The sequence below is a fragment of the Cherax quadricarinatus genome, chromosome 20, assembly GCF_038502225.1.
Source record: "Cherax quadricarinatus isolate ZL_2023a chromosome 20, ASM3850222v1, whole genome shotgun sequence".
NCBI lineage: Eukaryota > Metazoa > Arthropoda > Malacostraca > Decapoda > Parastacidae > Cherax > Cherax quadricarinatus.
This window is the reverse complement of record NC_091311.1, coordinates 1,042,909-1,054,606: the sequence shown is the minus strand read 5'-3', so window position 1 is coordinate 1,054,606 and position 11,698 is coordinate 1,042,909. Positions and strand designations below refer to the sequence as shown.

The following is an 11,698-nucleotide window of genomic DNA, read 5'->3' as shown; positions in this document are numbered from 1 at the left end:
CAAGCTTCCAGTCAGACACGAGTGCAAGTAGTGGCGCCGCATAATCAACCAATGATCTAATATAAGCAAGATACATCATTTTCACAATTTAAACATTAGCTCCATACCTGGGATGAAATCCTGCCACAACTCTAAGTGCTCTCAGCTTTTCTTTGTATTGGCGACAAAGTCTCGTTACAAAAGGTCCAAGTAGTGGAACCTCAAAGCCTAGATACCTGTATCTGCTTACATATTCTAGAAGAGACCCTTCATACAACTGGATCTGACGAACTGTGCCTCTCTGCCGAGGAGGACGCCTGTTGAGTATCTTTGCTTTATCCCCTGAGATTATTAACCCCAGGTCCTGACACGAGGCTAGTACATGATTAAGAATGTTTTGGGTGTTGGAGAATTCGGTGGTGTGAATAATTATGTCATCAGCAAAACTAACCATATAATGATGGGGCTGGCTAGGCATGGCATTAAGTAAGGCATTAATCAGAATATTGAAAAGGGTGGGACTAAGCACACCTCCCTGTGGGGTTCCTAATTCAAAATCTTTAGTTACACTTCTATGTCCCTGGAACAACACAGACGACTTTCTATTGGACAGGTAACCTTTAATCCAGCGGAGAAGCCATCCTCCAACATCCATTCTGGCAAGTTCACTAATGATTACATGTCGGTTGGCTACATCAAAAGCGGATTTAAGGTCAAGGAAGGTAGTGTATGAGCTGTCAGTGTGCAGAGTGAGAAAGGTGGTAATGCATGAAGCCATGCAACCGGGGAGACAAGAATTGCTTAATTCTGTGCATAAGACGATTAAAAATCATCCTTTCGAATGTTTTACACAAGCAGATAGTAAGGGATATTGGGTGACATGAGTTTTGTTGATTGGGCTTCGGAATGGGAATAATGAGGCAATTGGGCCATGATTTAGGGAGCTCCCCAGTGACATAACTTATGTTATATAATTCAAGTAAAGGATTACCTGGTACTAGACACAGCAATCTGAGTATGTTGTAAGTAATACCATCCTCACCAGGCGACGTGGAGTTGCCCTTAGTTAGTGCTGCATAAAGTTCATAATTAGTGAAAGGAATGTTGCAGTCATCTGCCTTGCTGAGCATAAAGCAAACAAGTCTCTCCCTTGCATCATATTTGTCCATTAATTTCGCCTGTGTGGTACTGGGAAGACTGTCATAGCTAGATGTAGCAGCCCAAGCACTGACTAACTCATTCGCCCTATGCAAGGGATGAGGGTGCGCGATCTGCCCAGTTCTGTTACCCTTAATTCTATTTATGTCCCTCCATGCCCGGCTAAGTGAGGTGTGAGCATTGAGACCATTGACAAATTGTTCCAAGTTTGTTTGCCGCAGCTTTGTCATACGCTCTCTGGCAGCAGCAAGGGCAGTTTGGAAGAGGCTCAGCATTTCAGGGGTACGATGGTTTCTATAGGCTAGGCCTAGTCTGCGAGCAGTACGTTTCAATGTTCGAAGTTTAGAATCATTGTAATAGGTATGGTTTTTATAAGACTTATGATTATTATGGAAGTCATTTGGATTTAGAGTAGTAGGAGGTTTCAGAGGCGGCTCTAAGAAGTTCTGAATACTGCTCACAAGGTCATTGTTAAAAGTCTCGACAGAGGTACACTAATAGGAATTATACCAGTCAGTCACATGTGCAACAGTCATCATGCTGATCATTGGGAACATTAAAACGTTTCCGTTTGAATATTCCACCTGGGAGGATAGTATTACCAATATCTAGAGAGGTTAGCCTTGGGAAATGATCAGACGCTATATCTGTTACAATGAAAGACTCACAGCTGGCAAAAGTAATGTTGAAGCTCAGACACAGATCAAGGACACCTCCATAGATATGTGTGGGTTCAAGGTCACCTACAATTTGCACATTATCATGACTGTTTAAGAGTGACAACAGTTGATTACCATTACGATTACCAAACTGAGAGTTTCCAATGCTTTTGTGTCTTGCATTATAATCACCAATAATGAGAGTAGGTTCAGACTGAGCACAAGTTGGGAACTCCAAGTAATTAAACTTATCAGCAGGAGCATAAAAGTTAAATAAGTTGAGAGCAGAGTTCCCAATATAAATCCTAACACCGTGATACTGTAACCCCGTTGTTTTCTTATGTGCAAGAAGTTGATGGGGAAGTGATTTTTTAATATATAGAACGCAAGAATTAGTAGATTTGAGGTTATATGCAACAAATGATGGCAATTTAGGGGGTTGGGATTTTTCAGGGACTCTGCACTCTTGTAGACACACAATATCAATGGATTCAGTGGTTACTTTATGATGAAGGTCAGAAAATCTTTTCCTAAGTGACGCAATATTCCAACTTAAAATAGATACTTTATACGAGTTTGGTTCCATTATAAAAGTCCAGGGATAGAATTCAATTTCTCAGCAAAATGAAAAAACTTACTAAACAGCAAACAGACATAATCAATATCAATATCATAAGTATTATCCTTATCCATGAGTCTCTTAAGTGCACTTCCACCATGGAGACCTCTTGGGAGTCTTTGTTTAGAGAGGTCACGGCGCTCTTTGTCTGTGAATGTAAGGAAGGTGACACTATCCCTCGCACTCACCTCTCCACTTTTATTACACTCATCACTATCATCACATGTACCACTTCCCTCATCATTATGACCAGTGATACATACACCATTATCGACAACCGGGTCATCTCCACACTCAGTATCTATCAGTACATTACACTAATCAATTTGACTATCATGATGGTCTTCACTGCCCTTATTATCTTCACTCTGATTGTAAACACCACTATCAGATTCATCATTTTTGTAATTATTAACACCACTGCAATCATCAGGTTGTTCATCATCACCACACTCATTTTCATGATGGCTGACATTCTGTGGGTTGATGTACTCATTTGCAACCTCTGTAAGTTTTTCCTCGTGGTGCTCAAGTTGTTGTTTCAAACACCATTGTTGCTTCTCCAGTACTCTTATGCGCAGTTGCATGTTGTGTACCACCCCAGCAAGACTAGCTTCATTTGGAGGCATGAAGTCCCTGTCAGCTGAGCCAGGTAGCTGACTGACAGCTGACTCAGCCAGACAGGTGGTGTCAACACCAGCAGCATTACTAGTGTTGATAGCAGACGTAATCGTGCTCTGTTGATGTACTCCCAGAGTGACTGGCTCAACCATATTGTCTGAAATCAGGCATGGGTCAGTATTCAGACATGAAGTATCTGGTAGGCCTTCTGCCTCATCATGGGGGGTGATGGGTGAGGCGGGAGCCCTGCGGCTGGCGATGTGAGCAGCTTTCATTCTGCAGTCAGCATGAGCAGCTGTGACTCCTGGAGTCTTACAATTGATACATTGTAATGCAACGGTCTGGTGTTTCTTGATCATATCATAGCACTGGTGAGAAGGATGGGCCTTGGCACACACTGCACACCAGTGTGACTTAGCTGGGCATTTCCAAGCAATGTGACCCCAGCGCTGACACTTGTAGCATCTACGGTGAGGTGGTTTGTACAAGGCTATTTTGTAACTCCTGTTAAGCGCTGCACGAGAGTAGATATATGATGGTGGGAGTCCCTTGGCCAATCCACTCAGCCAATATCAGTTTATTTGGAAGTCGACGAGGGTTTGCAACTTGATCTGACAACAGGAATTTAGGATCCAAGTACTTATTGACATTGTGGATAACAATAAGCACTTTAGGTGATCTTGGTGGGGCAGCTTGGAGTTGGATGTTAGCATATTTATGAGTAAGAAGTTTTTCTATGAATGTTGGGTCGTTAGTAACAAAAACGTAATAATCCTCATGACGAAAGCGAATCCGAAGGTTTTCCTCTGGGTTGTCTAGTGTAGTTTCTTAAAACCATCTAAACTTGACCTCAAGCTCAGTGTTAGCAGGGAAATCAAGCCTAACCGTTCTGCGATGGCTGTTGTTGCTCTCGTTGCTTCTTGCAGCCTCCTTTGAAATCCTCTTTCTTTTTTCAAAGCTTCCTTACTTCTATAACGTTCGAATTCGCCTTCACCATCATTTACTTCGTTCGCATCCATTGGTCACTTCTAGTTCAGCTGCTTGAGGTGGAAGAGTTAGTCTGTTACTCTTGGGTCAGCGAAACCGCCTTTATTCCATAAGGGAGAAGGGACAAGGAAGGGATATTCACCTCTCGAGACACAGGCAATATGGGTGTAGTGGCCTGCGGGTCGCAGTGCGATTTTCAAGGTCATTCACTGGGCCCAGAGTCGTCTCCGGAGTTACCAACACTGTACTACTCGTTAATTACTCCAAACCCGCAGCACTTAACACATCTAGCACACGTGTCTTGGAATGACAGACAAATTTCCACACTCGACAAACAAATAGGCACAAACAGATTTGTAGATGAATGGTTCAGAGAACCGACATGTTGATAAAATAGACACATGTGCAACTGTGATGAATGGTTTGAAAAACCGACAAGTTGAAGATTGAGACACTTATGCAGCATAAGTGTCTCAATCTTCACATGTGCAACTCTTGGGTATCTTTACTGAGGAAACGTTTCGCCACACAGTGGCTTCATCAGTCCATACGTAGGAGAAAATTGAAGAACAGGAGGAGAATGAGGTAATCAGTCCCTCAACCTTGAGTCGATGTGTTCAGTCCATCAATCTTGAATAGAATACGGCATATCAGCGGAGAAGCAGCTTATAAACCATATGGCAGGAGAGGTGCTGCAGTCATAGGTCGTGTCACATTTGTTCAATGTGGAAGTAGGTCGTGCCCAAGAATTAGGCAAGCGAAGAATTCCTAAGTATTAAGATCCCAAGAAGTTGCAGTGTCTGACAGGTTTGTAGATGAATGGTTCAGATAACCGACATGTTGATAAAATAGACACATGTGCAACTCTTGGGTATCTTTATTGAGGAAACGTTTCGCCACACAGTGGCTTCATCAGTCCATACGTAGGAGAAACTTTAAGAACAGGAGGAGAATGAGGTAATCAGTCCCTCAACCTTGAGTCGATGTGTTCTGTCCATCAATGTCGGTTCTCTGAACCATTCATCTACAAATCAGTCAGACACTGCAACTTCTTGGGATCTTAATACTTAGGAATTCTTCGCTTGCCTAATTCTTGGGCACGACCTACTTCCACATTGAACAAATGTGACACGACCTATGACTGCTGCACCTCTCCTGCCATATGGTTTATAAGCTGCTTCTCCGCTGATATGCCGTATTCTATTCAAGATTGATGGACTGAACACATCGACTCAAGGTTGAGGGACTGATTACCTCATTCTCCTCCTGTTCTTCAAGTTTCTCCTACGTATGGACTGATGAAGCCACTGTGTGGCGAAACGTTTCCTCAATAAAGATACCCAAGAGTTGCACATGTGTCTATTTTATCAACATGTCGGTTCTCTGAACCATTCATCTACAAATCTGTCAGACACTGCAACTTCTTGGGATCTTAATACTTAGGAATTCTTCGCTTGCCTAATTCTTGGACACGACCTACTTCCACATTGAACAAATGTGACACGACCTATGACTGCTGCACAAACTAACTATGTTTATAGATGAACCTCTGGCATGTTACAGTTAAAAAGCCGTCTCTGAAAGAGTAGTATATGTTGGTCGATCTAGAAACACTGCCGGATAATGACCATGGAAAATGAGATAATGATGGGGTTTGCATGACAGGGTAATTATTTAATATGATTAATCATGGCCCAAGGGGATAGAGAGACTTATTCCTATGCATTAATAAGTAGGTAGATGAAGTAGAACAAAGGATTCGGGTGTGCAGGTGGGCAGATTCTGGGATAATGAGTGTGGAAAAGAATGTGATAATGGGTGGTCTGCATAAGCACAGGTGCTGTCAGGGGGTACAAGTTTAATATGTTTAATCAACCCCCAGGGGATAGAGAGATTTATTTCTGTGTAATTACTAATTATAGGAAGGTAGGTAATGATCACTTCTGACACCCCAAACTCAATCACTGTGATAGATGGGAGAGGCAGTACAAAAAAAGGAATCAGGTGTGCAGGTGGGCAGATTCCCAGGATAAAGAGTGTGGAAAAAAACTTTTGAATGTGAGATAATGGGTTGGTCTTCATAAGCTCAGGTGCTGTCAGGGGTACAAGATTTAATATGTTTAAACATCCCCCAAGGGGATAGAGAGAGAGAGGCTTATTTCTGTGTAATTACTAATTATAAGAAGGTAGGGTAATGATCACTTTTGACTCCCCAAACTCAATCACTCTGATAGATGGGAGAGACAGTACAAAGGATTCAGGTGACTGGGTACAAGCTTACCATCTCCGAGGGAGTCCCCCCCCCCCCTTTCCCGGGGCTGCGACTCACTGACGCGACTGTTGCTACTTCACAACAACAACAACACTGCTGGGTTTAAAGAACGCGGTAATGGATGGGCAGCTGGTCGCCCGAGGGAACCGGATTCCGGGATAATGACCATGGAAAAATAATGAGATAATGGGGGGTCTGTATGACCTTAGGGCTGACAGGGTAGGAGTTTTATATGTTTAATCATCCCCCAAGGGGATAGAGAGTCTTATTACTAAGTAGGAACAGAAGTAGAGTAATGATCACTTCTGACTCCCCAAACTCTATTACACTGATAGATGGGAGAGAGAGGCAGTACAAAGGATTCAGGTGACTGGGGCTCTCTGATGGAGTGTTGCGGCGGGCCTGCTTCTTTGGAGGTCATCGGGTGTGATTATCAGCCCTGCGCCCGCTCTCCGGCTACATCGGGGGCATCTGTGTGAAAAAGGATAATAACCTAATTTTTCAAAGGGTGAAAACAAAAAAGTCTCTCTTAGCAAATATATTTATTAGTTAACATTACATTGTTTTATTCCTCCTCTCCCTCAGAACAGCTAGCTTCTAAGAGCATGAAACTACGAGCAGTGGCGGAAGATCTACCTCTCTCGCGTCGATGCTTGACCCTGGGGAAAAAATCTCTTACGGTTTTTTCTCTTCCCCGCCAAAGATTGCAACTGTCTCTCATCTCTAGTTCCTCTTCTTCTTCTGTACTCCCTTCTTCAGTACTGCTATTAGCTTCTTCGTCTTCCTCCACTTTGTCATCTGTTTTATCTTTAAATAATTTAAACTTTGTTTCTCTGGCATCTGGATGACCATAGGATACAGAGTGATAGGCATCTAAGTAAAAGCGCTTATCATCAAATGAGCTAAGACCTCGTTTCCTAGTGGTGATAGTGGTCATCTGACCTTTTAAATTTCTAATTTGACTATATTGGAAGGTATGTTTAGAACCGTCTTCCAGCACACTTCTAAAGTTATTATGAGTTAATAATTGTTGTTCAGACTGAGGAACTCCTTTCGCAGCGATAGTGTTGTTATTATCTGCTAGCAGGATGCTATACATTTTGGGTTTAATGCAGACTATTTCTGAAATAAGGCGGTCCCCCACCTCACTTTTAAGTAAGCCTAGAGATCCCTTCCTTGAGTCATTGTAGAGAGGATGATCTGTGGGGAAATTAGATGTGTCTATCCATTTCCTCAATGGTTCCTTACCGATTTCATCAGTAAGGTTTTTGATGCCCTCTAAACAGGCGATGACACTATCGGTATCTGAATAGATTAGTTTTATTTTGTCTTGGTATGTTTTCTTAAGAATCATATACCAAAAATGGTACAGCTTAAATTTGGCAAGTTCTAGTATCTGGTAACCTATGTAATTAGGGTAAGTGAGTTTTATGGCTGGCGTCCCCGTCGTAACCAATACTTTGTTTTCTGAAAGCTTTATGGCTTTCTTAAATAGTGGCTTACTCACCGCTCGCAAAAATGCTCCCGCTGATGTTATGAGCTTCGTTTTGTTGGCATATTTTGATGGATTAAACAATGTCTTGCCGAATACAGAATTGGTCAACAATTTAAATAATCGCTGACAGTCTTTACTAGTGCTACTATTGCGTTGCCTCACGTTCGTTTCAACAAAGCCCGCCAGATATTTTCCTTGTGAGAATTCATATATGCTATGAATTTTCTCAATTTGTAGACCTATCTCCAAGAACAACTGCAATAAAGGCAATGATATTAGGTAGTTTCGTTTGGGGAGATGGTCCCCCACTAATTTAGTATTTTTACGGGGTAGTTTTTGATTACTGATAGCCAATAGCTGTTTGCTGTACTCAGATAGATCATCTAATGTTATCTGTTTGTGATAGAGACATAGTGGTAAGTCATCCGTGTAGCGAGCTAATTCTGGGGCTATTCCTAGAGTGTCTATAAGAAGCCAGTAACCTTTTATAGAGTCTTGAGGATTCTTCTGGAGAAGACTGCCATTTGCGAGAAAACTCGCCATTTCTGCGGGTGAGAGTTTTCGAATGTTTGCGTAGGGCAGCGCCTCAGTCATGCAAGAACCATAAAGAGAATTAAAATCCCAGTATAGCAAAAATTTACTTACTAAGTTTTTCTCATCAAAATTGGGATTAATGAACTGGTTATTGGCCTGAGCAAACGTCCTAACAGCAGTAGTGAAGCCGCCTCTTATATTAGACTGTATGATGTTATAAAGCTCCTGATCAGTAATTAATTCTAATTCCACTCCACTGGTTTTTAAGAAGGCATCATAGGCAAAGCCGGGGAGAGAAACATAGTGAACAACATCTAGATTATAGATGTTGTATAATAATCTCCTATGCAAGGTGAATATGTCAGCCAGAAGTCCTACATCACAGCTGAGATATACTAGGAGATAGTCTCCTAGAGTTTGACAAGCTGTTTTCTCCCAAACCAGATGAGCATGATCGAATTCTTCTTGGCTAATATGCTTCTTAGACAGAGAACTGTAGAAAGCTCTTTTTGGGGGTAAAGTCTTCTCTTCGAGCCTTTCTGGGGAGCTGCAATATTCATAAGGAAACACTTGTTTGCCGGTTAATAAGCTTCCCCAACTTTCGGGGGGTAGATGACTTATCATCGCCTCTGTGAATTTCAAGGGTGATTTTGAAGCTATGTGCGCCTGAGCCAAACTAGCCAAACCAGCGGACAAGAAGGCTAGACTATCCAGGAAACGTAGTGCTCCTATTTCTACCTTTAGGAATTTATATCCCTGTTTCATTAAAACATTGATTGGGGCTTTAACACTTAGTTCTTTAATTATCAAAGCCATATCATATGATAGGTTATGAATAATAACAGGCAAATATTTACCTGAATTTTTCTGCCTTAAATTGCAATTATTGCAGAGTGCTCCTAAATAATTAGCCTTAGGCATTAGATGGTCATGATGCCTCACCTTTGGTTTGGTAAGAGTAAAGTCCTGATGACAGAAGTTGCACTTCTTCTGTATGGCAAAATGTATATGCTGCTCCCTGGTCATATGAAGCGGATAACAGGGAGTGTTCATCTTTATCCAATCCCATAAAGACGAAAGTCTATCATACATATGATCAATACACTGTACCCCCCGATGGACATATCTATCTATTATAGTGCTATTTCTGTCTATCACTATATAGCCATAAGCTATTGCTACGTGTCTAGCTGTTATTACCCCCTCTGGCTTACGATTATCGAGATAAGCTTCTAAATCCACAAAGGCAGTATGAGAGGGCAAGTAGCCCTTGTGAGTATTTTTGAATTTACAAACGCTTCCAGCTGGGGGAAAAATCAACTTTTGTTGGTTGTCGCATGAATTGAAGTGAGTTTTTAAGTTGCAAATGTCACTATATTCACTTAAACAATTCAAGCAAAAGTGCTTATTGCGTGAATGTTTTCTGGAGAAAATTCTCATATATTTCTGGAAGTGTTTGATTAAAGCTACATGAGTCTTTCCCAACAATAACAGGGCCACTACCAGTGAATATTTATTACTACCCCTACGACATAAAGTAGCATGATAGGTCCCTTCATGAGAAGTTAAGCAATAAATAAATATTGATATTTTGTTGTCAGACTCGAGTTTGTGGATGTCACTCCACTGGACAGGGAGAGTCACTCGCGAGTAATTGACAAATTTCTGAAGGCTATCACATCTAGATAAATATCGTCTGATTTTATACCAGCCCCAGCCAAGTCTACGACAGAAAAAGGCCGCCAGACATTGAATAAAACAGCTATTTTTTACTCCTCTCGGGTTAAATATCTGATTTTTCCCTCGTAAAGATGTGGGATATTCTATATAGTCTCCTAGGTATCCACGCACTCCATTCTTGCATATTACAATATGAAAACCCTTTATATAATCTAGTATGAAGCCTGATCCCTCGCCCGATGAAATTTCAGTTTCTAATCGCATGCTAAGGTACTCCCTCCATGACCGTAAGAGCCGAGATATATCATCTCGTGTAACTAGTTGCGCGGGAAAAGTTATATAATGCTCACGACTGTCATCCTCTCCCAGTAGCGACTGTCTGCGCAAAATAAGGCTCAGTTCGGCATAAATCCTAAGAGCATTTTCATAAAGTGCTCGTCCTGATAGAACAGTGAAAAACTGTAATATGTGCCTCATAAATGTTGTTGCGAAGGACTGAAGAAATAATATGGGGTCGTGTTTATGAGAGGCAGGAATTGAATATTTTATTCGACAGAAGTGACCTTGAAAACATTCCGACCGACTCGTAATGTGTGGTTCCTCTGAAATGGAATCGTCTCCCATTTCACTCTCTTCCTCATCTGAACAAAAATTTTTTTTACCTGAAGTGAACCTTCGATTAACAGAGGAGGGGGAACCCAAGAAAGAGTAGTAATGATCCTTGGAAGAGGAGCTGTCACTTGTGGCGGCTGGTCTCCATCCACTGGGACCGGCAATCGGCTCAACTTGCTCTTGTGGGAGTGTTACGGTCGAAGATTCATCGGAGGACACAGACTGATCTGCATAATATAATTAGAGAAAGTTATTTATTATTATTTTGTTTTAGAGCCATACTAGACTAATTATAACTCTAGCAATCTTTTAAAAAAATGTTACTGTTAAAGTATAAAACTGGGAGAAGCTAAGCAATCTATGGAATATATGCGGTTCTCAAAATGATTTTTATTCTTGTTAGTGAGATACTTTATAAACATATCTTAAAAATGTTTGACTGTTAATAAAAATAATTGATTAAGAAAAGAGCGCTGACCTCTTTCTTCCTGGCCCGCCCCCCGGATCATCTGCTTGGAGTATTGCCCCGCCCCAACTGTTGGAAAAAATTATTATTAGCTCAAAGACTTATTTCATTATCTGAAAATAGCAGTTTTAAGAAAACATCAATTCAGAGCAATAACCTGGGTATCTCACCTGTCACGCATCTCCTGCGATGAGCTGTGACATTCGCCACACACACTGATAGCCCGCAGAAACTACAGGAGAAAGTGTGGTGAGCTGCATCCTGAGGGTATAATCGCCCGCATAGGTGGCATCTGCGAGCTGGGTGACGAGTCATATCTGTAAATACACACTCTCACTCTCATATTCCATAAATTATTTAAATTATAGATAATATTTTAATCTCCCATAGATAGAGAAGTTTTTACCTGCTCTAATCTAAGCTGGTAACTTTCTTGAGTGAGCGGGAAGAGCACCTTTCGCCCTAGACGAAAAGGTGAGCGTATTTATAGCACGCTTTTAGGATAGCGTGCTCATAAGATGCTTAATTTTCCCCAAAGTAGAGGTACAGTTTTTCACATCAGTCTCTCTCTATTTTCACGAGAATCTTTTAAACAAAAATCCCTGCAAGTCTATAT

The 11,698-nt window shown here is 41.4% G+C and overlaps 1 protein-coding gene across 1 annotated transcript; it reads right to left on the bottom strand.

Moving 5' to 3' along the window:
- Positions 1-6,409: 6,409 nt before the first annotated feature.
- LOC138852976 (uncharacterized) lies at positions 6,410-11,687 on the bottom strand. The gene is made up of 3 exons (XM_070086863.1): positions 11,253-11,687; positions 11,095-11,151; positions 6,410-10,843 (listed from the first exon to the last, which is right to left on the bottom strand). The coding sequence occupies exons 1-3, from the start codon at positions 11,395-11,397 to the stop codon at positions 6,861-6,863; spliced, it is 4,185 nt and encodes a 1,394-aa protein (XP_069942964.1). The 5' UTR covers positions 11,398-11,687; the 3' UTR covers positions 6,410-6,860.
- Positions 11,688-11,698: the final 11 nt, after the last annotated feature.

Excerpts from the sequence above, each read along its gene's own strand:
- LOC138852976 (XM_070086863.1), bottom strand. The coding sequence starts at position 11,397 with ATGACTCGTCACCCAGCTCGCAGATGCCACCTATGCGGGCGATTATAC. Across the intron at positions 11,152-11,252 it reads TCGCAGGAGATGCGTGACAG|TTGGGGCGGGGCAATACTCC; the intron begins GTGAGATACCCA and ends TTTTTCCAACAG. Across the intron at positions 10,844-11,094 it reads GGCGGGCCAGGAAGAAAGAG|ATCAGTCTGTGTCCTCCGAT; the intron begins GTCAGCGCTCTT and ends TATATTATGCAG.